Below are 25,956 nucleotides of genomic sequence, written 5' to 3' on the forward strand. Positions count from 1 at the left end.
GCTACCTGTAGGTCAAAGGTGAGGGTGGAGCCAAGACGATATGGCCTGGGATGCTGAGTTTGAGGCTGTGGAGTGTGGGGGAACAGGGTTAGGGCAAGGGCGTGAGCGTGAGCGAGTATTTCGAGCATCAGCTCAGGAGTTGTCAGAGGGGACATGCTCTTCAAAGCCCTCACTCTCCCTAACCAGTGCCCTCCTTGTAGCGCTGGCTGTCCTCTGAGGCAAACTCATAGATCCAGCCCAGCTTGCTGTTGCAGTTCTTACAGCTGATGTCTCGCACCATGTGTCTGCCCGTCAGCATCACGCGATCCTGTACCTGGCTGTACTGCAAGTTCACCATCTAACAGATAATGAATAATAATGCTAGGTTATTACACAGTCATAACATGGTAATAAACATGTGTTTGCTAGGTGTGTTACTTCTGCCTATTGCAGAAGTGGGTTTTCTAGGGGCCACGTGTAGTGTAACTTTCTGTGTAAATTATGTGAGTGCACTTGCTAAACATAGTGAGCCTGGCATAAAAGTTATTAGTTTGAGTGTTGAGCATAAAAGGTGTTTTCATTGCACTATTTCACTCCAGGGGTGGAAATACCAACATGAAAACATGTCTCTGGCAGTAGTAGCAGGCTGGTGTCAATTAAAGAGGAAGACTCAGCCAGTGGCTCTGGTGAAGCGGGTGGAGGTGAGTTCCGAGCTGTTGGTCAGGATGGTGTCACATTTGGCGCAGGCAAGGAGTCGTGTGCCCCCACACTCACCTGCAGGACCAGAGGGAAGGAGTGGGTTACTGCTGATCTCTGAAAGATAAGATGGAGAATTTAAATTACACCTCTAACGTTACACTCAGATCAATGACAACTGCCATACAGGCCCTAACCACACACACTCACTCACTCTTTCATGGCCTTCTTGTCAAACTCAGTAATGCCATATCTAGCAAATGACGTCGATGGCATCTAACGTTTGAGAAAGTCGAAAACCATGACGTCGTACCGTAAACACAACCCAGTCTTAATGCTCAAAGTCTTTTCGATTATTTGGGCTTTAGCTAGTTGTAGCTAATATGTCCTTTTCCATGTTAATTATTTTATTCCCTCAAGTCTGTTTTTGTTCATTATCGCTTTGTTGTTGTTCTCTCAGCTGTTTCTGTCGATTCTGTATAAACATCCGGTACATTAACGCAGAGAGGAAAAAGCGAAGCAAGAGGGTTAGCCAAATACATTTAAACTCAGTTTTTCACAATTCCTGACATTTAATCCTAGTAAAAATTCCCTGTCTTAGGTCAGTTAAGATCACCACTTTATTTTAAGAATTTGAAATGTCAGAATAATAGCAGAAAGAATTATTTATTTCAGCTTTTATTTCTTTCATCACATTCCCAGTGGGTCAGAAGTTTACATACACTCAGTATTTGGTAAATACTTAGTATTAGTATTTGGTAAAAATTGTTTAACTTGGTTCAAACGTTTCGGGTAGCTTTCCACAAGCTTCCCACAATAATTTGGGTGATTTCTGGCCCATTCCTCCTGACAGAGCTGGTGTAACAGAGTCAGGTTTGTAGGCCTCCTTGCTCGCACAGGCTTTTTCAGTTCTGTTATTATATATTATTATATACAGTTAAAGTCGGAAGTTTACATACACTTAGGTTGGAGTCATTAAAACTCGTTTTTCAACTCCACACATTTCTTGTTAACAAACTATAGTTTTGGCAAGTCGGTTAGGACATCTACTTTGTGCATGACACAAGTAAATTTTCCAACAATTGTTTACAGACAGATTGTTTCACTTATAATTGTAACGGAATTCTTCGTCCTCCTCTGACGAGGAGTAAGAAATGTCGGACCAAGATGCAGCGTGGTGAGTATCCATTTTAATTGAAATACTTGAAACAAACAAAATAACGAATAAACGAACGAAGACAAAACAGTCCCGTAAAGTGACAACATGAACACAGTAACAGGAACAATCACCCACAACCCACAATACAAAACAGGCTACCTAAATATGACTCCCAATCAGAGACAACGACAAACACCTGCCTCTGATTGAGAACCATATCAGGCCAAACACATAGAAATAGACAAACTAGACAAACAACATAGAATGCCCACTCAGATCACACCCTGACCAAACAAAACATAGAAACATACACAGCAAACTATGGTCAGGGCGTGACAATAATTCACTGTATCACAATTCCAGTGGGTCAGAAGTTTACATACAATAAGTTGACTGTGCCAGAAAATGTCATAGTATATATATATACTAAGTGGGGCTTGTTTGATCGAGTAGAAGTTTCAGAATGGTTAGGTAGGTTGTTACAAATGTATGGAGGTAGAATAATTAATTAATTATACAAGCAAGTAAAGTATGATTTGCACATGTAAAAAATAAGTTGAATACTTAAATGTATGTACTGTAGTTATGTCCTTGAGCTGTTCTTGTCTATTGATGTTCTGTATTATGTCATGTTTCATGTTTTGTGTGGACCCCACGAGGAGTAGCTGCTGCTTTTGCAACAGCTAATGGGGATCCTAATAAAATACAAAATTCTGAGTTTTGTCCAGTGGCTTGCGAAAGTATTCACCCCCCTTGGCATTTTTCCTATTTTGTTGCCTTATAACCTGGAATTAAAATAGATTTTTTTGGGGGGTTGTATCATTTGATTGGGGACACTGCCCTGTGTAGGGTGCCGTCTTTCGGATGGGACGTTAAACGGGTGTCCTGACTCTCTGAGGTCATTAAAGATCCCATGGCACTTATCGTAAGAGTAGGGGTGTTAACCCCGGTGTCCTGGCTAAATTCCCAATCTGGCCCTCAAACAATCATGGTCACCTAATAATCCCCAGTTTACAATTGGCTCATTCATCCCCCTCCTCTCCCCTGTAACTATTCCCCAGGTCGTTGCTGCAAATGAGAACGTGTTCTCAGTCAACTTACCTGGTAAAATAACGGTAAAATAAAAATAAAATAAAGTAAATAAAATTTGATTTACACAACATGCCTGCCACTTTGAAGATGCAAAATATTTTTTATTTGAGAAACAAACAAGAAATAAGACAAAGAAACAGAACTTGAGCGTGCATAACTATTCACCCCCTCCCCCCAAAGTCAATATCAATACTTTGTAGAGACACCTTTTGCAGCAATTACAGCGGCAAGTCTCTTGGGGTACATCTCTATAAGCTTGGCACATCTAGCCACTGGGATTTTTGCCCATTAAAGGCAAAACTGCTCCAGCTCCTTCAAGTTGGATGGGTTCCACTGGTGTACAGCAATCTTTAAGTCATACCACAGATTCTCAATTGGATTTAAGTCTGGGCTTTGACTAGGCTATTCCAAAGCATTTAAATGTTTCCCCTTAAACCACTCGAGTGTTGCTTTAGCAGTATGCTTAGAGTCATTGTCCTGCTGGAAGGTGAACCTCGGTCCCAGTGTCAAATCTCTGGAAGACTGAAACAGGTTTCCCTCGAGAATTTCCCTGTATTTAGCGCCATCCATCATTCCTTCAATTCTGACCAGTTTCCCAGTCCCTGCTGAGGAAAAACATCCCCACAGCATGATGCTGCCACCACCATGCTTCACTGTGGGGATGGGTTCTCGGGGTGATGAGAGGTGTTGGGTTTGCGCCAGACATAGCGTTTTCCTTCATTGCCAAAATGCTAAATTTTAGTCTCATCTGACCAAAGTACCTTATTCTATATGTTTGGGTAGTCTCCCACATGCCTTTTGGCAAACACCAAACGTGTTTGCTTGTTTTTTTCTTTAAGCAATGGCTTTTTTTTCTGGCCACTCTTCCCATGAAGCCCAGCTATTTGGAGTGTATGGCTTAAAGTGGATGGACAGATAATCCAATCTCCGCTGTGGAGCTTTGCAGCTCCTTCAGGGTTATCTTTGGTCTCTTTGTTGCCTCTCTGATTAATGCCTTCCTTGCCTGGTCTGTGAATTTTGGTAGGTGGCCCTCTCTTTGCAGCTTTGTTGTGGTGCCATATTCTTTCCATTTTTTATTAATGGATTTAATGGTGCTATGTTCAAAGTTTCTGATATTTTTTTATAACCCAACCCTAATCTGTACTTCTCCACAACTTTGTCCCTGACCTGTTTGGAGAGCTCCTTGGTCTTCATGGTGTCGCTTGCTTGGTGGTGCCCCTTGCTTAATGGTGTTGCCGACTCTGAGGCTTTTCAGAACAGGTGTATATATACTGAGATCATGTGACAGATCATGTGACACTTAGATTGCACACAGGTGGGCTTTATTTAACTAATTATGTGATTTCTGAAGGTAATTGGTTGCACCAGATCTTATTTAGGGGCTTCATAGCAAAGGGAGTGAATACATATTAAAGCACCACTTTTACATTTTTATTTTTTTCATTTCAATTCACCAATTTGGACTATTTACTATTTACATATTACATGAAATGCGAATAAAAATCTATTTAAATGACAGGTTGTAATGCAACAAAATAGGAAAAACGGTGAGGGGGATGAATAATTTTGCAAGGCACTGTAGTTGCAAAAAAATATTTGAGAATCAATGCAATTGCATAATGTGGTGTGAATTTTATTTATTTATTTATTTTTTATTTCACCTTTATTTAACCAGGTAGGCTAGTTGAGAACAAGTTCTCATTTGCAACTGCGACCTGGCCAAGATAAAGCATAGCAGTGTGAACAGACAACACAGAGTTACACATGGAGTAAACAATAAACAATAAACAAGAATCTATATACAATGTGTGCAAAAGGCATGAGGTAGGCAATAAATCGAATAATTACAATTTAGCAGATTAACACTGGAGTGATAAATCATCAGATGATCATGTGCAAGAAGAGATATTGGTACTGGTGTGCAAAAGAGCAGAAAAGTAAATAAATAAAAGCAGTATGGGGGGTGAGGTAGGTAAATTGGGTGGGTAGTTTACAGATGGACTATGTATAAATACAACAACACTTGCGAACAGGTAAGTTGATATGTGAATCAATTCAATAAGATTTTCAAGATTGCAACTGTACCGAACAAAAATATAAACGCAACATGTAAAGTTTTGGTCCCATGTTTCATGAGCTGAAATAAAAGATCCCAGAAATGTTCCATATGCACAAAATGCTTATTTTTCTCACATTTTGTGCACAAATTTGTTTGCATCCCTGTTAGTGAGTATTTCACCTTTGCCAAGATAATCCATCCACCTGACGAGTGTGGCATATCAAGAAGCTGATTAAACAGCATGATCATTACACAGGTGCACCTTGTGCTGGGGACAATAAAAGGCCAGTCTAAATTGTGCAGTTTTGTCACACAACACAATGACACCAATGTCTCAAGTTGAGGAAGAATGCAATTGGCATGCTGACTGCATGAATGTTCCCCAGAATTGTTCTTAGAGAATTTAATGTTAATTTCTCTACCAAAGTGATTTTAGAGAATTTGGCAGTAGTTTCAATCGGCCACACAACCGCAGACCACGTGTAAACTGCCAACCCAAGACCTCCACATCCGGCTTCTTCACCTGTGGGATCGTCTGAGACCAGTCACCTGGACAGCTGATAAAACTGAGGAGTATTTCTGTCTGTAATAAAGCTCTTTTGTGGGGAAAAACTAATTTTGATTGGCTGGGCCTGGCTCCCCAGCTAGCAATGAGGAATCAGGAATGAGGAATATTTAAGCATACACAATACATGAACATAAACTGTATACGTGTAAGTCTGTGCTGTGTGTCTTTTAGTGGAACTTTGATCTCTCTACCTAGTTGTCTGACACGATTGTGGCTCTCTGAGGTGTGTCAGGCTGGTTTATGATCTTGTTAGATGCTGACTGATCATCATCATCCACGTGAGTGTTTGTGATCCCAGAGTCAGCACTAATGTCTCTCTCTGACTCCGTTTGTAAAAACGCTTGTTCGCCTGTTTTCAGCCGATGCTTTCTGTTTCTCCTGTATATTTGTCCATCTGGCGTACAAACAACAAATTACATTGGCTGCTCTTGTCTGTTCAGCACGGCAGCTGGTTGCCACACATCTCCTCTCTAGATCCTGACGTTTACTCCTGCGTGTATGTCTGGTAGTTGTCTCGTTTGTCTGTCGTAGTAGCTTTTCTGTTTAAGCTGTCTGTTCTTCAGCTTGTCTTGGATTTGAACGTTACCTTCAGGAGTCAGTAGGGTGGTAGAGGTTGGCAACTTGGACTTCAGCCGTTGTCCCATTAGTAGTTGTGCTGGTGATAACCCTATGCCCTCTAGTAGTGTGTTGTGGTACTCCAGCAGAGCTATGTAGGTGTCACAGTTGCTACTTTGCGCCTTCTTGAGTAGGTTCTTGACCATTTGCACAGTCCTCTCCGATTGTCCATTTGACTGAGCGTGTCCTGGATTGGAATTTATGTGCTCGAACTCCAAGCTTTCAGCAAAGCATCTGAACTCGGTGCTTTCATACTGTGGACCATTTTCGGAAACAACAACATATGCTATGCCCTGCCTGGTGAATGTAGACTTCATGGCTGTGATGACACCTCTGCTCGTAGTTTCCCTCAGTTTGGTGATCAGTGGATATTTGGAGTAATGGTCGACACAGAGATAATCTGAGCCGAGGTAGTGAAACAGATCAGTGCCGATCTTTGCTCATGGTCTTTCTGGTGGAGTGTGTGGAATCAATAGCTCTCTCAGGTTGCTGTTCTTGTTGGCGTTACAGACAGTGCACTGAGACACAATGTCCTCAATCTGTGTTGACATACCTGGCCAACATATAATGTCTCTTGCTCTTTCTTTGTACTTGACTGTTCCCAGATATGATTTGTGAACTCTTCAGCATTTCTTGTCTCAGTTGATTTGGTACAATGAGCTTTGCGGCTTTGAACATCAGTCCTGATGTGGAGCTGATTTCCTCCTTGAACGTCCATTATGGATGGATTTATTTGGGAACCGGACTCTTTTCATTGGTCTATCCACTCATACTGTAGTTGTTTCTCTCAGCAGTTGCATTTCGGGATCTTCTGCTGTTGCTTTCCTGAACACTTGTAGCCTATCCTCTGAGATTGGCAGCTGAGGTATTATGCAGTTTACCTCCAACTCCTCTCCCAGCAGATCTTCATTCTGTATGTTGAGGTAGGCTCTACTCAACGCGTCTGCTATGTGCATTTCTTTGCCTGGCTTGAAGCAACATCCTCTGCAGCCTTGAAGGAGCTTGATGCAGCAGCTTCTTGAATGCTCTCGAGGGACTTGTGATCACTCTCAACTTGTACCTCTCTGCCATAAACATACTGATGGAACTTCTCACATCCGTAGACTATGGAAAGTAGTTCCTTCTCAATCTGAGCATATCTACTTTGACAGTCTGTGAGTGACCAAGAACCACATGCAACAGGTTTACCATCTTGGAGTGTGACTGCTCCTATACAGTACTTCATGAACTGGCATCTACTCACAGTAGTAGGGGTTTACTAATGTCAAAGAACTTCAGTGTTGGCACGTTTATTGCCGGTCTTTTGAGTTTATCAAAACTGTTCTTCTGTTTTTGTTCCCAATGCCATTCAGTTTCACTCTCAGGTAGCTTTCTGAGTGGTGCACTAACCTCAGACAGGTTGGGAATGAATTTGGCAAGATACTGTAGCATTCCCATGAATCTAGCCAAGATGGCCACCAGATCCTCAAAGTCTTTCAGTATGTCATTGTCTTTGACTATGATATCATGTATTCTCTTCACAATGCCTAGTTTTTGACATGTAACTCGCCCGAGAATTGCTGGAGCATCTCTTTCAATAATCTGGAACTCAACCATGTGTCTCTGTCCTTTCTACACACAGGTTAATGATTTATGACCCAATGGTGACATCTGGTAGGCAGAATAGGTAAGGAGTTTGCAGGTAGACTTCTTCAATTTCTTTCTCAGTCCAAGTGAATTGAAGATCTTTGAAGATATTACGTTGCACTGAGCACCAGTGTAAGCTTGAATAGCACATCTTTGTTGTTTATTCTCAGTTTCTCAGTCCATTTCTCTTTGACATTGTCCATATCTGCAGTGACAGCTTCAATTTATTTTATTTTTCCAGTCATCTCAACTTCAACTGTGCCTAGGAACATACTGTCACTGTCCTAATTGCTCAACTGCCTGCATTTTCCTTGGTTGGCTCTGTGACTTGCAGATTTTGGCAAAGTGACTCTTCTTTTGTTAATCTTGAGCTGCCTTTGCTCTGTTCTTGTTGAACCTCTTTGCAGGTTTAACTTTTTTTCAATCTTGTGTACATTTTTACCTGACTGGACGTGATTTCACTGGCACTACACACATCAATAGCTTAAGCCAATGTGAGATACGCTTCTCTCAACAGCCTGCTTCTTACTTGGTCATCTTTTATGCCACAAACGATTCTCTGTCTTACTCATGCAGTTGACCGAACACACAAGTCTTTTGCTTTGTTCCTCAAGTCAGTAACGTAAGCATCAATACTTTCTGATGGCCCCCTGAGCCCTCATGAAAAACATGTGTCAAATGTAAGATGGGTTCCTCCTGGGTTCACAATAGTCTTTGAATTTCTGTTTCACCTAGGCAATCTTGTCTTTCACGCCTTCAGCAAATTCAAACGTGTTGCATACCTTGATTGCTTCCTCTCCCGCAACATGTAAGAACGTAGCATATTGCACCTTTTCCTCCTTTTCAGCAACGCCACAATTAAAATTGTAACCAAATCTTCCGGTTTTCGGCAAGATTTTCTTGTAGACACAAGCTGAATGGTAGTTGTAACAGAGCGGTTGTGGTTAGTCTGACACCATGTTATATTGTTGCAATATTAATTGTAACTGTCTAGAACTCGAGAGGGGTCCAGCTGCGACATCATATCTCAGACCAGTCATCACTCAGGGTCTATTTTGCCACCTACTGATATGTCATCTCTCAGTGCAGTGCATCTCTCAGGAAAATTGGGGGTTTCGAAAGGAGTGGTTGTTTTGAAATTCATTGGCCACAGATAAAATTATGTCAAATCACATTATATCTACAGTAGCTTTGATTGGACTGATATCAACATCATACTTTCCAAAATCTTAGGAAACAAGCTAGACAAGTAGTCATCATCATGAATCACGTCGACAATCTACTTCAAATCCTTTTCATTCCTTGTCATATGATGATAAATTATACATAAAACATATCAGTGCTCATCGGCCATTGGACATTAACATTACACAACAAGTTGGAAATCGCAAATTCAACAATGAATGGTTTGGAAGGAATCAGTGGCTAACTGACTGGGAAAATACTTTTTTAACGGTCTTCCAGCTCTGCATTCCAAGTCGGGAACCCGCACCTCTTTCTACACCTACGACCTGAAGATCACTGATGTCATGATTCAACCTTTTTCAGAGTTCCCAGCTGTCTTGAAAGCACCATAAATTCAGAGAATGCCAGACTTTGTGTTCAAGTGAGCACAGCACAACAAGGTGAGTCCAAAATATCTTGTATGCTGCTGCATAAATGATGTAATATGCCAAGGAGATATGTATACTGTATATAAGAAAGTAATACTAAGTGTATGTTGTGTAGTAAGCTGTTAGTAGCCCATGTGCCTCACCCTAATAATTTGGTCCCTTTCCCCTTCATAACTTAGCCTACTGTTCTGACTTGGTGGTGCACATGTAGCCGATAGCCTGTTTTAGAGAAATGTAATCATTGAATATTGTAAGAGCTTTCATTGTCTGCTTATATGCCCCATTTATTTATACTACGGTTCTGGCTTGGTGTACTGGGAGAATACTGTAAGTACGGCCCATGTTCTGAATTCTGTCACTGTACATTTCAAAAGTGCTGAACAAATAGTTATATTGACTACATCCGTCCTAGGTCGATCATTAATGTCTTAATCTAAATTACGGATTGCCTCTTATCCGCTCATCGCCCACTTATGCCATATTTTGTACATCTCAATTGTCAATAGAAACCACATTTGTTTAAGCAAGTCAGCCATATCAGCTATGTTTTTTTAAAAGGCAGTAAATGAGGCTGAATAAACTGTTTCCCTGCCAGACAAGGCTCCGCTGATAGCCAGGTGTAGTGGTGGTAAGGATTCACTGCATGGTGCTGAAAAGAAAGCTCTGCTGTTGGGACAGCTTTATGTAGGCCCTAACAGTTTGTGGGCACTGTTTGTCACTGTTATAGTGCAATTCATGTATTGATTAGTGTTGCTTTGTTTTGCGTAGTGGCTTTGCTGGCATGCATCAACATTTTGGTGGGGATTTTTCCCCACCAAGATGTACATGTTAAAATCGCCACTGGCTCCATGCAGAATCAAGACGAAGGGAAGGGGAAGATTAGTACCCAGGCGAGATGAGCTAGCTAAATGCCAATGTCGAACCAATGCAATGATATTCATTTTATTGGCTTGCTATAGAGCTGCTTTTCCTGAAAATGTCTGTCTCATATGGCTAGCTAGTTGTTGTTGTAGTGTCCGTTAAATGTTACAGTACAGCCACAACATCATGATCATGTAGTCTGCAGACCAGCGAGGAGGAGAAAAGCCTGCTTTGGGTGAGCTAGCTAGAACATCAACTAGCTAGCTAACGTATAATATCAGATTAACATCAGATTTCTCCTATCTCCGGAGTTCCTCTGTGGAGATAGAAGAACCTTCCTGAAGGACAATCATCTCTGCAGCACTCCACCAATCAAGCATTTATGGTAGAGTGGCCAGACGGAAGCCACTCCTCAGTAAAAAGCACATGACAGCCCGCTTGGAGTTTGCCAAAAGGAACCTAAAGACTCTCAGATCATGAGAAACAAGATTCAACTCTTTGGCCTGAATGCCAACCATCACGTCTGGAGAAAACCTGGCACCTTTCTACGGTGAAGCATGGTGGTGGCAAAATCATGCTGTGGGGGTGTTTTTAAGGGACTGGGAGACTAGTCTTGATCGAGGCAAAGATGATCAGAGCAAAGTACAGAGATATCCTTGATGAAAACTGCTCTAGAGTGGGGCGAAGGTTCACCTTCCAACAGGAAAACGACCCTAAGCACACAGCCAAGACAACACAGGAGTGGCTTTCAGACAAGTCTCTGAATGTCCTTGAGTGGCCCAGCCAGAGCATGGACTTGAACCCGATCGAGCATCTCTGGAGAGACCTGAAAATAGCCTTGCAGCAACGCTCCCCATCCAACTTGACAGAGCTTGAGAGGATCTGCAGAGAAGAATGGGAGAAACTCCACAAATACAGGTGTGCCAAGCTTGTAGTGTCATACCCAAGGAGACTTGAGGCTGTAATTGCTGCCAAAGGTGCTTCAACAAAGTACTGAGTAAAGGGTCTGAATACTTATGTAAATGTAATATTCTGTTTTATATTTTTTATCAATTAGCCAAAATGTCTAAAAACCTCTTTTGCTTTGTCATTATGGGGTATTGTATGTCGATTGATAAGGGGAAAAAATGTTTAATCAATTTTAGAATAAGGCTATAACCTAACAAAATGTGGAAAAAGTCAAGGGGTCTGAATACTTACCAAAGGCACTGTACATGGATGGGGTTCTCTCAATACTATGCTCTCGCTCTCTGCATGTACTGTAAATGCATTGTGTAATATTAGTAAAACGGATTTCCAACATTTCCAGTTTGCCAGATTATCAATGTCGTTATGTTTAGCTACCAAGTGAGAAATCTTCGTGTCAACAGTAAATCTATTTTAGTTTTATGTAAACATTCTAAATTATGCAAATGTTTCTGTCTCATTTCTCATAGCGACTGGAACGAGCTACAAAAAACACTAAAACTGGACAGTTTTATGTCCATCTCTTCATTCAAAGACTCAATCATGGACACTCTTACTGACAGTTGTGGCTGCTTCACTGATGTATTGTTGTCTCTACCTTCTTGCCCTTTGTGCTGTTGTCTGTGCCCAATAATGTTTGTACCATGTTTTCTACTGCTACAATATTGTGCTGCTGCCATGTTGTGTTGCAACCTTGTTGCCTTGTTGTGTTGCTGCCATGCTATGTTGTTGTCTTAGGTCTCTCTTTATGTAGTGTTGTGCTGTCTCTCTTGTCCTGATGTGTGTTTTGTCCTATATATATTTTTTTTTTAAATCCCAGCCCCCGTCCCCGCAGGAGGCCTTTTGCCATTTGGTAGGCCATCATTGTAAATAACAATTTGTTCTTAACCGACTAGCCTGGTTAAATAAAATAAAACAGCACTAATTTTATCTCTGCTCATCGATCCAAGCACTTAGACCTCACTACAGTGTCAAAACATTGTATTGAGTTGAACCCAAAGAGTGTGATGTTTTGTATAGGACTCACTGGTGGTGGCACTCCTTCCTGACCAGTCTCTTCGTGACAGTCTACCTGTTGGTCTACGACATGCACTACTTCTTCTCCAAGCGGCAGATCATCAGCCACCACCATCCTCTACTTCCCCATTGTCATGGTGCTCATATTCTTCTTCTTCACAAGGGAGTCAACGACAGTGGCACACTATGCAAGGCTAGACTGTGTAACAGGTTTTTGCGGAGGAGCTCAAACAAATGGGGTATCTCCCGATTTTCACTGTAACAAACACAGTGCTGGAGCTTTTGGCAGACTTTGGTCGATTCATCTGCAGTTTCCAGCCACCTTTCTCAATAGGAATTTTATCCGCCCCAATAAATAGAAATTGGTGGTGCTGTAATAGCAAGCCGAGCAAGTTGAAAATATTGATTCCAGGGATATTGTTGTTGTCCGTGTGCTCCTGAAGTGCTGTGGCCCTGTCTGCTCTTTCATTCTTTTTGAGTTTTTATTCCATTTATTTCTGGTAACCCCCTACCTAGCGGCATGAGGTATGTTTGGGTCTAATTGTTAAAATCATCCCAGTGTTGAGATGAAACTCCTGTGTATTGCAAAGCCACATGCTCTAAGTCCTCTCTGCTCTACCTAGGTGTTTTAATGGGCTGATGTAGGTAATACTAATATAGAGATAACCATTGTAAATGTATTTTCTCTTTATTGCTTTTTGCCTTTTTATGCCATTGTTTACTACTTCAATGCCCTTAAATCTGTAATTTGAAGCATATATAAAACATGTTGTTTCACTATATTACAAATTCAACAATAATGATTCTTGCCATTCAATTATGTTTGACGGCTATCTCTCCTGGTCAATTTAGTTTTATACGTTTAGGTTTTCAGCACTCAGTCCACTTTACATGCATACTTAATACACATCCGAGGTTGACGAGTGCTAAACTTTTTAAAAAGGGGAGACATCCGCACAATATTGTTTGCAGAACATGCACCGATGTCTTTTCTCCAATACCCAACTTCTGTTCCTTAGCCCAATTTACTAGTCTGATTGTCTCTGGCCTCTCCATGCTCACAAAACGTGGGATACTCTGCATCTGAGAGCATCTGAGAGCAGCGTAAAAAAACTAAGGCAAACTAGATATCTGGGAAGGGCTCGTCAGGGCGACTGACTGAACTGAACTGAACCGAACCGAATCCATTTGTCTCCACTCGACACTTGCTGCGCAACAAGCATCATCAATTTGGGCACCAGGCATGTCCACATAGCCTCTCCTGTCTAACAGCTTTCCAGTCCTGAACACAGTATAATGATATTCCCTTCATTACATCTAGGGCAGGGTTCCCCAACTTGCAGCCCACAAGCCGGATTTGGACATAAACTAAAAACACCAGAAAATCAGCTCCAAGTTATTTTATTTTGGAAATCTGTTCCAAAGTATTCCCACGCAAAACAGAGAGAAGTCGTTTTTTACCAATGTAAGCATGGTTTGATTTTTTAAAATTAAATATATCTGTATGGGCCCGTGGCTGAATCTAGTTGATGATCTTGGGTGACATAACTCATTTGAGTAGTACAGTATATAATATTGAAACAATTTGTAAAAACGGTTAATCATGTGCAATGGGTGTACCAGATAATCAGGTGGTCAATCACACACACACACACACACACACACAAAGTAGTCATTGGTGCAGACATTGGTGCAAAAGAAAAAAAGAAAAAACAGTCCCTATCTAATCTGTAACAATCCATTGACACTGAAATGTGGTTATAAAATACTTGGACACAGAAGTTAAAGCTTTTCTCTACAGATATCTTGTTGGTCTATGGTAAAAAATGACTGGTAAGGGCACATTTACTTCATGTTAATTTTCAATATTTTCATATTTGTGAGGCTTGCCAGTGGGGCAGGGAGTTTTGTTGAATATCAAATAAAATCAACTGTATTTATAAAGCCCATTATACAGCAGATGTCACAAAGTGCTTATAATGAAACCCAGCCTAAAACCCCAAAAGGCAAGCAATGCAGATGTAGAAGCACGGTGACTAGGCAACATTCCCTAGAAAGGCAGGAACCTAGGAATGCAAGTGTTCTTCATGTTGGCACTGTGCTGGCACTGTCAGTAATCAATTATTGGAGGAGTGGTATTGCTCATCAAAAGCTTTGAGGATTATTTTAAAGGGACCAGGCATCAATCCAATAGGTATTGTTTTCTATAAGGGGCTGTGGTCCTACAATGGATGGAACAACTTAAATTGTGACAGAAGAGCTGAAACATTCTGAGGTAAAAGAAAAAGAACAGAACTGTCGCGCATTATAGAGCTGTCACACTTACATTAGCCTACAGAAACTGCACATTTAAGTTATGTTAGTACTGATTTAAAGTACATACTGTAATTTCATTTCAGGGTGATTTCAAAGGAACACTACAAGTGGTTTAGGTATGCTGTGCCTGCATCTTTTTGGTATCTACTATATTTTCAATAATGCAGCATGCTTTACTCCAAGGCACAGGGAAGCATAACATGCCCTACTTTAACTGTGTCCCTGACACATAAAAAGCGATATTCCTATTGACGATTTAGGACCAACTCGATTGATGACAAAGTGAAACATCATACATTTTAGTGAACCACCCTTCCTCTGAGCTATTTGAGGTATTACTACTGTTCCAGAATGTTTGAAATTATAGTATATGGGTATATATATTCCTGGTATGTTTCTTTCTTCTTTAGTAGATTAAAGTTTCCTAGTAGATTAAAGCCGACAGCCCTGATTTAACTCAGCGCCAGTCTAGTAATAGTTAACCGATGTAATAGTAGGTGTGCCTTGTCCGATACGGACAAAACATTTATGCCTCTCCCCAGTTTGGACCTTGTTGTTGGTAAAACATATCTGTTGAGAATAGATCTACTACCAAGTCTCAGGATGGCAGCTAAAACACAGAAACTCAGCTTGAAGCGTGAAGTGGGGCTTATTGGTGCTATCTCATTCATTGCCGGGACCATGATGGGATCTGGAATTTTTATGTCCCCTCAGTCTGTGCTGGTCAACATAGGAAGCCCAGGAGCCAGCCTGGTGATCTGGGCAGCCTGTGGTCTGCTGGCCACGTTGGGTTCCCTCTGCTATGCTGAACTGGGCACTGTCATTTCTGAGTCTGGGGCAGAGTACATATATATTCTGCGGATATTTGGCCAAGTAGTTGCCTTCATGTTTGTCTTTAGCTTCGTCATTGTGATGAGACCTGCCAGTGCAACAGGGATAGCACTGAGCTTTGCTGAATATGCAGTGGCTCCTTTCTACCATGACTGTACCCCTCCAGAGCTGGTGGTCAAGTGTGTGGCTGCAGCAGGGATTTTGGTGTTAGCAATTGTGAACAGTATGAATGTACGTCTGGCTATGTTCATCCAGGTATTTTCCATGGTGATCAAGCTGGTGGCCTTGGGAGTGATAATTATTGGAGGTGTGGTGCTGCTTTTCAAGGGGAACACTGAAAACTTTGAGGATTCCTTTAAAGGGACCAATGTGGAAATCAGTTCCATTGGGATTTCTCTTTATCAGGGCCTGTGGTCCTATGATGGCTGGAACACTTTGAATTATGTCACAGAAGAACTAAAACGGCCTGAGGTAAGGAACAATTAAACATTTTGATATTGTTTTGTCTGGATTTTTCTAGAGTGCTACAATTGTATGTTTTACCTGGAGTAGGAAAAATAGACCATTTCATTTGTTGTACTACTGAGGTTACAGGCCACATGAAACAAACCAAAAATACTGAGTATAGAATATGCAGGAAAATCAACTGCACCAATACCTGACAAAAAGTATACTTTATCGCATCCTGACAAAATGCTTTGATATTTGAACAATCCCACAGACAGCGATACTGTGTGCCCTTATCTAGATTGCATTTGATAGACAGATCCAGATGGAATCTTTATGGGAACCATTTTGGAGCTATAAACAAAGATGACACAACAACATACTTTATTCAACCTGAGAAGTTAATATTAACTAAGGACTTTACACCCAGCATCAAAGATTAGCCAGGTCTTTGTCATAATTGTTCTTGACTAAAAGAAGAGAGGACCTATCGTTGACAACAGTTTCTCCTGTTGTTTGAATACATTTAGGGTCTGGCCATGGCAGAAACAGAAACAGAGAGGATTCAACTGAAGCGCGAGTTGGGTTTAGTCAGTGCTGTGTCATTGGTAGCAGGAACCATGATTGGATCGGGAATATTCATGTCCCCTCAGTTTGTGCTGTCCTACATTGGAAGTCCAGGGGCAAGCCTGATAATTTGGGCATTGTCTGGCCTTGTAGTCATGCTGGGGGCACTCTCATATGCTGAGCTAGGAACCATTATTAAAGAATCAGGAGGGGACTTTATCTACATTCTTCGAATCTATGGACAGTTTCCTGCCTTCTTTGTGGCCTTCACCTTCCTACTAGTGGTGAAACCAGCGAGCATTGCAGCAATATCCCTCAGTTTTGCAGAATATGCTGTGGCACCTTTCTACCAAGACTGTTCTCCTCCTCAGCTAATAGTGAAGTGTGCTGCTGTTGCAGCCATCATGGTTGTAGCCATGGCAAACATCTTGAATGTACGTTTAGCCATGAGAATTCAGGTGGTCTTCTTGGTGGCTAAGCTATTTGCATTGATGGTTATAGTAATTGGAGGGATAGTGATAATTGCACAGGGCAATGTTGCTGTACAACAAAATGGTTTTGATGGTACAAACTTGGGTTTGAGCTCCATAGGAATGGCTTTTTACCAAGGCCTCTGGTCCTTCGCTGGCTGGTACAACTTGAACTATGTGACAGAAGAGTTGAAAAGACCTGAGGTAAGAATGCACTGTAATAAGTAATGTATTTCCTTACATGATCCTAAGGACTTAAACTATCTTTCTCCACCTTGCACCCTCTCAGGTAAATCTGCCCAGGGCCGTTATAATTGCCATCCCCATGGTAACCATACTGTATCTACTAGTCAATGTGAGCTACCTGGCTGCCATGACGCCAAGAGAACTGATGTCGTCGAATGCAGTGGCTGTCACCTGGGGGTGAGAGAGCTTGACTCCATCCACACACATCTCTCTCATTTCTTTACATTTGTGGTGAGCTTACAAATTACCTTGTTGTCATCAACAGGAATAAGGTGCTTGGGAGCTGGGGATGGGTGATGTCTATCGCAGCCGCTTTGTCTGCTTTCGGCTCCCTGAATGGAACATTCTTTAGTGGCGGCCGGGTGTGCTTTGTGGCTGCAAGAGAGGGACACATGGTGAGAAACACATTCAAGAGACAGACAATTTTAACAAAACCTTTTTTTTCTGATGTAAGTGGTAGTTTTTTTATGTCAACATTTGTGTTTTTTTCCTACCCCAGCCTGATATTCTGTCCATGGCCCATGTGAATCGACTGACCCCCTCTCCAGCCCTGATCTTCACCACGGCTATCTCACTCTTGGTTCTCATCCCTGGTGACTTTCAGAGCATTGTCAACTTCTTCAGGTAGTTTATGCTGACTTTAAAATTGCTCAATACATAAACTTTTTGTTATTGCTTTATTTATCTTACATCCCTCTCCATTGATATTGCCAGTTTCACTGCCTGGTTCTTCTATGCAATCACTCTGTCTGGGCTCCTCTACCTCAAGATCAAGAAACCTGAACTTCCCAGGCCATATAGGGTGAGTCTCATAGGATATCTAATTTCTACTTTTATTTATAAAGGTCTGAGTCTATTTGAACAAGACATTGGTTTTTAACAATTTAATTACCCAAATGGTCCCATCTGCTGCCCACACCTCTTGTACCATTGTTTTTGTTTGTTCAACCAGGTTCCCATTGTAATCCCCATCTTGGTCATCATCGCAGCAATTTTCCTTGTGCTGGCACCTATAATTGACAACCCCGCGATAGAGTACCTCTATGTCACCTTGTTTATCTTTAGTGGTGTTTTGTTTTATGTGCCCTTCATCCACTTCAAACTGTGCCCTGGACTGTTGGAGAAAGTCACTGTGTTCCTGCAGCTCTTCCTAGAGGTGGCCCCAGCAGACAAAAATCTATGATTTATTTTACAGAATATATGTCTGAGGATAATATGGTCTGCTGAGTAAATATTGACAAAAATAAGTTTGTCTCAGATTGGCACCACCATAACCAAATTGTGAATGACTTTTCAATAGTATGTACAGTGCCTTCAGAAAGTATTCACACCCCTTGACTTATTCCACATTTTGTTGTGTTACAGCCTCAATTCAAAATTGATAAAATATTATTTTTCTCACCCATCTACACACAATACACAATAACGACGAAGTGAAAACATGTTTTTAGAAATGTTTGCAAATGTATTGAAAATGGAATACAGAAATATCTAATTTACATAAGTGTTCACACCCCTGAGTTAGAATCACTTTTGGCAACAACTACAGCTGTGAGTCTTACTGGGTAAGTCTAAGAGTTTAGCACACCTGGATTGTACAATATTTGCACATTATTATTTTTTAAATTCTTCAAGCTTTGTCAAGATGGTTGTTGATCATTGCTAGACAGCCATTTTCAAGTCTTGCCTAGATTTTAAAGCCGATTTAAGTCAACTGTAAATTGGCCACTCAGGAATATTCAATGTTGTCTTAGTAAGCAACTCCACTGTATATTTGACCTTGTGTATTAGGTTATTGTCAGTGGCGACCTATCATTCAGGGCAGGTGTGACACGCATGAATACGCGTCACATATCAGTTTGCAAACAATGTAAAACATTGAGTTAATAAGGCCGCATATGAACATGGTTTCTTTTTTGCGTTCTTGAGTAAGGCAGCTCCAAAATGCAGGTGTTTCAGCCTAGCTCAGTGCTTTCTGTGGTGGTCGGGCAGCCAGCGGAAAATACGGAGCGTAGGCGTTGGTAATGTTTTCTAGCTGCGCCGTGATTGGGTAATGTTCTCTAGTTGTGCCGTGATTGGCTCAGTGTTCTGTCACTCATGGGGGACACTACGTCACCTCCAAATCTAAGGGTAGAGCTCGAAATTCAAGCCCCATTGGGTGCTGCCATAGAGTTACATTAGATGTGCCAATCCAAGATGGCTCAAGGTCATTGGCCACATATAAAAGTATGTCAAATCATGTTATATCTACAGTAGCTTTGATTGGACTCAACATCAGACTTTCAAAATCTTAGCTAACAAGCAAGGAGACATCATCATGAATCAAGTTGACAATCTACTTACACATGCTTTTTAATCCTCCTCATTTAAAGGGAAATTATTGATAAAACGTATCGGTGGTCATTGGCCATAAACCTTACACAAGTTGGAAATCGCAAAATCAACAATGAGTGGTTTGGAAGGAATTATTGTCTAAATGCAAGCATTGCAAAGCAATCACTAGCCTGTCATTCAGTGGAGTGTCTGTGTGGTCCCAAGTCTGGGTTTAAGGGTCTCTTTTCCAAGCTTATTTTTTATTTTATTTTAACTAGGAAAGTCAGTTAAGAACAAATTCTTATTTACAATGACGGCCCACACCGGCCAAACCCAGACGATGCTGGGCCAATTGTGCGCCACCCTATGGGACTCCCAATCACGGCCAGTTGTGATACAACCTGGATTCTAACCAGAGTGTCTGTAGTGACACCTCAAGCACTGAGATGCAGTGCCTTAGGCTGCTGCGCCACTCGGGAGTCCCAAAAGTTCCGTTACAGTCCGTAGAAACATGTCAAACGATGTATAGAATCAATCTTTAGGATGTTTTTAACATAAATAATGTTCCAACCGGAGAATTCCTTTGTCTTCAGAAAAGCAAATGGAACAGAGCTCGCTCTCACGTGAACAAGCGTCACGAGCTCAAAGCATTCTGCCAGACCTCTGACTCATTCCCCTCTCATTTGATGCTTCTACTTCACAGTAGAAGCATCAAACAAGGTTCTATAGACTGTTGACATCTAGTGGAAGCCTTAGGAAGTGCAACATGACCCCATTTCCACTGTATCTTGGATAAGCAAAGAGTTGAAAACCTACAAACCTCAGATTTCCCACTTCCTGGTTGGATTTTTTCTCAGGTTTTTGCCTGCCATGTGAGTTTTGTTATACTCACAGACATCATTCAAACAGTTTTAGAAACTTCAGAGTGGTTTCTATCCAAATCTACTAATAATATGCATATCCTATAAGCTGGGCCTGAGTAGCAGGCAGATTACTCTGGGCACGCTCATCCGGACGTGAAACAACTGCCCCCTACCCCAAAGAAGTTAAATTCTACCGAGTCAGAAACCCGGATCCGGGAGCACCCCCCACCCCCCACCAGTAAAAAAGCTGAATAGCATAGCTAGCATAGCGTCACAAGTAAATAGTAGCATCTAAATATCATTCAATCACAAGTCCAAGATACCAGATGAAAGATCCACTTCTTGTGAATCCAGCAATCATTTCTGATTTTTAAAATGTTTTACAGGGAAGACACAATATGTAAATCTATTAGCTAACCACGTTAGCAAAAGACACCATTTTTCTTTGTCCACCATTTTTTCTCTCCACCAGTAGCTATCACCAATTCGGCCAAATAAAGATATTGATAGCCACTAACCAAGAAAAAACCTCATCAGATGACAGTCTGATAACATATTTATTGTATAGGATAGTTTTTATTAGAAAAATTTGCATATTTCAGGTAGAAATCATAGTTTACAATTGCACCCACCATGACAACTCGACTAGAATAAATACAGAGAGCAACGTGTATTACCAATTTACTCATCATAAAACATTTCATAAAAATAGACAAAGCATAGCAATGGAAAGACACAGATCTTGTGAATTCAGACAATATTTCAGATTTTCTAAGCGTTTTACAGCGAAAACACAATAAATCGTTATATTAGCATACCACATGTGCAAACGTTACCCCAGCATGAATCCAAGGCAAGGGGAGCGATAACGTTATGATCACCAAAATATATTAATTTTTTCACTAACCTTCTCAGAATTCTTCCGATGACACTCCTGTAACATCATTTTACAACATACATATAGAGTTTGTTCGAAAATGTGCATATTTAGCCACAAAAAAACTTGAGAGTGATCTTTGAGAGTGATCTAGTCTAATCGATAGCTAATCATAAACTTGACAAAAAAATACAGGGTTGACAGGAATCGAAAGACAAATTAGTTCTTAATGCAATCGCTGACTTACATTTCTAAAATTATCCTTACTGTGCAATACCGGGTCCGCCAAGCGAAGCTACACATAACAAAATGGCGATATATGCGTTTAAAAATTTTCAACAGAACAGCGATTTATCATCATAAATAGTTCTTACTGTGAGCTGTTCTTCCATCAGTATCTTGGGCAATGTATCCTTTCTTGGGTCTAATCTTCTTTTGGTCGAAAGATGTCCTCTTGTCCGTCGAAATGCCCACTAACGTTCGACCGGGACCCCGAAACGTGCCCGACGCTTCAAAGTGCATCACAAAGCAATGCCTCAAAATCGCACTAAACGGATATAAATTGCTATAAAACGGTTTAAATTAACTACCTTATGATGTTTTTAACACCTATAACGAGTAAAAACATGACCGGCGATATATAAGTGGCTAAACCAACGCTTGGAAAGAGAGCCAGTCCGACGTCCATCTTGCTTCAGGCGCAGCAGGAAAAGAACGGTACATCCGGTCTTTCGCGTTTTATACAGGCCCTGATTGCGCAATCGACTCCATTCAAATTGTCACCTCTTACTGACATCTAGAGGAAGGCATGGGCAGTGTTTGTATCCTCATAGGATTTACAGGGACTTTAAAACTGACCTGGGACCAGAGGCCAAAATTTCTGAAATCTCACTCCATATCAGGAAAAGTGCTGTAGAATGAGTTCTGTTTCACTCAGAGACATAATTAAAACGGCTATAGAAACTAGAGAGTGTTTTCTATCCAATAATAACAATAATATGCATATTGTACGAGCAAGAATTGAGTATGAGGCAGTTTAATTTGGAGACGATAAATGCTAACGTTGAAACAGCACCCCCTATATTGAGAAAAGGTTAAGTCTCCTTTGGTTCCTGTGGAATTGGGATTCTCTTGGCTCCAGCAACACAATCCCCTTGACTGGTCTGCTGGTGCCATCATGGGCTGGAGCCAGTTCTGCCATGCTCATTGCCTGAAGTCAGCGCAGCCTGCCCCGGGAGGTCTTACTTGGCCTCGACCTCTCCGCCATTACATCATCGCTTCAGGAGGTGTACCGATGGTTCCCGGGAAGGTGAGAGCGGTGGTGGATTAGCCCCAGCCTACATACAGAGTGCAACTGCAACGTTTCCTGGGATTAGTCAACTTTTATTGCTGCTTTATCCAGGGTTACAGCACCCTGGCTTCCCCCTTGTCTGCACTCACCCCCTCCCAAGGTTCCGTTCACGTGGTCCCCAGCTGCTGACCGGGCGGTCCCGAGATCTCAAGCACAGTTTCACCACAGCTCCCATCTTGGTTCATCCTGACCCGTCCCGCCAGTTCGTGGTGGAGGCCGATGCTTCGGATGTTGGAGCATCCCAGCGTTGTGCCCTGGTCCTCAAGTTACATCCCTGCAACTTCTTCTCCCATCGCCTCAACACCACAGAGAGGAACTATGATGTGGGGAATCGTGAGCTTCTCGCTGTGAAGATGGCATTGGAGGAGTGGAGAAACTGGCTGGAGGGGGTGGAACATCCATTCATTGTGTAGACAGACCACAAGAAACTGGAATATCTCCACACCGACAAGCTAAGTGGGCCCTGCTTTTCACCCGGTTCGACTTCTCCCTCTCATACCGTCCGGGATTCAAGAATGTCAAGCCGGATGCGCTGTCACGCCGCTATAGCCCCACGGCTACACCCTCGGAACCCGAGACTAGCGTTCCCAGCCGAACTTTGGGGGGCCCAGATAACCGGATGTTTCTTCCTGACACTGTCCGCTCCTTGGTCCTGGAGTGGTCCCACTCCTCCAAGCTTGCCTGCCACCCAGGCTCCCGTCGGACCCTGGCCTTTGTGCACAACACTTTTGGTTGCCTACCATGGTTCCTGACGTCTCTGCGTTCATCGCCGCATGCACGATATGTGCGCAGAACAAGACTTCCCGGCAAGCCCCGGCTGGTCTCCTTCAACCTTTGCCTGTTCCTCACCGTCCCTGGTCTCACATACCCCTGGACTTTGTCACAGGTCTCCCACTGTCTGATGGCAACACCGCCATCCTGACAGTAGTGGACCGGTTTTCCAAAGCCGCCCACTTCATTCCTCTCCCCAAGCAACCCTCTGCCAAAGAGATAGCCCAGCTCATGGTGCAGCACGTCTTCCGGATCCCGGGGTCCTCAGTTCTCGTACCGGTTCTGGAGATGACTCTTCGCTGCCTGGTCTCCGCCAAATCCACCACCTGGAGCCAGAAACTAGTGTGGGCCGAATATGCCCGCAACACCCTTCCTTTGAGGTTTCCCTGGGTTATCAGCCCCCGCTCTGTTCCCTGGGTTATCAGCCCCCAAGAGGAAGATGTCGGCATACCCTCGGCTCAGATGTTTGCCCGCCGCTGTCGTAGTACCTGGAAGAGAGCTCTTCTCAAGACCACCTCTAGGTGTCAACGACAAGCGGACCGCCACTGGACCCCGGCTCCCCGGTATTCGTCTCGTGTATGGCTGTCCACCCGAGATCTGTCCCTCCGAGGTGGAGTCCCCCGGTTTATCGGCCCTTTCCCCATCTCCAAGATCATTAGCCCCTCTGCTGTTCATCTTCTGTTGCACCGTACCCTCCGTGTACATCCCAATTTTCATGTGTCTAGGATCAAACCCATGTCTCACAGCCCTTTGTCTCCTGTTTCCCCTTGCTCCTGTCTTTTTCTAGTTCCTGTTTTCTAGTTTTGACCGTTCTGCCTGCCCTGACCCTGAGCCTGCCTGCCGTTCTGTACCTTGTCACACCACCCTGGATTATTGACCTCTGCCTGCCCTGACCCAGAGACTGCCTTCCGTTCTGTACCTTATGAACTCTGATCTGGATTACTGACCTCTGCCTGCCCTTGACCTGTCGTTTTGCCTGCCCCCTGTTCTAGTAAACTTTTGTTACTTTGACACTGTCTGCATCTAGGTCTTCTCCTGAAACGTGGTAGTATTTAAATATTTATACTCACTGTCTTTGGTTGCAGGTTGAAACAAGTCGTTGTCTATATCCTCATCAAACAGAGAAAACCTTGGATGGGTAGCAACTTTAGCCTGTAGAGGCGTTTTTTTTCTTCTGCCTCGTGCATCTGGGGGAAAGGGTGACAGATAGCGTTAAATATCATACAGTGCCGGTAGAAAATATCCCAATTTTCTAATTTTGTTGCCTTACAGCCTGGAATGATATTTTCTCTTCATACGTTTGATCCAGAATAAAGATATTTGAGACGCTAAACCCATTGAAAAAATATATATAAGATGAACATGTCATGACTGTCCACAAAAATCCAAATAGGTCAGATCAGGTTTGCAATGAATTTCTTCAATCAGACCCATAGAGGGGGATGGAAAGAACTAGTGGGGATTAACAACTCACGTCCTGTTGTAAATCAAGGGAGAAGATCCAGGCCTGTGCTCTCCAAATTCACCAAAGGAATGTGCTTTGTCTCAACAGACCCTTTTCCCGCTGAAACTCTAACACATTCAAAAGCGAATACTGGAACAATATTTCTAACATAGAATGTGGGGAATGGTCAGAGGCGATCTGTATAACACTAATGTCCTTTTGTTTGTTATTTTGTGGTGTCATTAAAAATATTATAAAGGAAATACTGTAACTTGGAAAATATATCCACTACATAGATGAAGTTTTCATACTATGAGTTGTGCATGTAATATGGAAAATAATGAATGTGTTTTTGTTAAGAGAGAGATGTGATTTGAGAAGTTATAAGAGATAATTGTTTTCCATAACTTTGCACAGTGAGTAATCACCGCCCCGGAGTGAGGTCACGGAGCGTGCCAGCTTGCCTGAACTGCCCCTTTCGAGCAAAAGGCATAAATGATTTGTTAAGAAATTAACACATTGAACCAGAAAAAGTGTGAAGTGGCAGCTACATGTTTAAAATGGTTTGAACTTTGAATCTCAACACGAGGTGGAGACGATAAACTCACCTCCCGGACAATCACTGGTATGACTAATTAGCTGTCTTAAGTAAAAAAATTTTGAAAGGGAATTTAAGTAGGACCATCCTGTTACTCTGCTCAAACCATCATATTACGCTACTCTCATCACTCCATTGGGGAACCATCAATACGGCTGGCTAGCCTATCTTTAACCTTTCTGGTGCATGTGTTCCACTAGCGACCCACCTCGACAACATCCGGTGAAATTGCAGAGCGCCAAATTCAAAATGCAGAAATAGTCATAATAAACATTCATTAAAAATACAAGTGTATACATCGGCTTAAAGATGAACTTCTTGTTAATCCAGCCGCTTTGTCAGATCAAAAAGGCTTTACGGCGAAGCATACCATGCGATTATCTGAGGACAGCGCCCCGCTTACAAAAGCATACAAACATTTTACAACCAAGTAAAGGAATTACAAAAGTCAGAAATAGCGATAAAATTAATCACTTACCTTGATGATCTTCATATGGTTGCAGTCACAAGAGCCCCAGCTACACAAAAAGTTTGTTTTTGTCGATAAAAGTCCTTCTTTATATCCCAAAAACTCAATTTGTTGGCGCGTTTTGTTCAGTAATCCACTGGCT

General features: G+C 42.1%; 1 protein-coding gene and 1 pseudogene across 2 annotated transcripts; one reads left to right on the plus strand and one right to left on the minus strand.

The window, feature by feature from the left end:
- Positions 1-132: 132 nt before the first annotated feature.
- Positions 133-6,314, minus strand: LOC111968996 (protein yippee-like 5; annotated as a pseudogene).
- An 8,807-nt stretch (positions 6,315-15,121) lies between these two features.
- On the plus strand, positions 15,122-25,010 carry LOC111968334 (b(0,+)-type amino acid transporter 1). 2 transcript variants are annotated; one of them, XM_023993831.2, is made up of 6 exons: positions 15,122-15,869; positions 17,172-17,305; positions 17,394-17,523; positions 17,628-17,752; positions 17,843-17,930; positions 18,081-25,010. In XM_023993831.2, the coding sequence occupies exons 1-6, from the start codon at positions 15,171-15,173 to the stop codon at positions 18,309-18,311; spliced, it is 1,407 nt and encodes a 468-aa protein (XP_023849599.1). In that variant the 5' UTR covers positions 15,122-15,170; the 3' UTR covers positions 18,312-25,010. The 2 variants fall into 2 exon arrangements, with proteins under 2 accessions (XP_023849599.1, XP_023849597.1); XM_023993829.2 differs by lacking the exon at positions 15,122-15,869 and adding an exon at positions 16,197-17,086.
- Positions 25,011-25,956: the final 946 nt, after the last annotated feature.

This window comes from Salvelinus sp. IW2-2015, linkage group LG9 (assembly GCF_002910315.2).
Source record: "Salvelinus sp. IW2-2015 linkage group LG9, ASM291031v2, whole genome shotgun sequence".
In the NCBI taxonomy this organism is placed as follows: Eukaryota; Metazoa; Chordata; class Actinopteri; order Salmoniformes; family Salmonidae; genus Salvelinus; species Salvelinus sp. IW2-2015.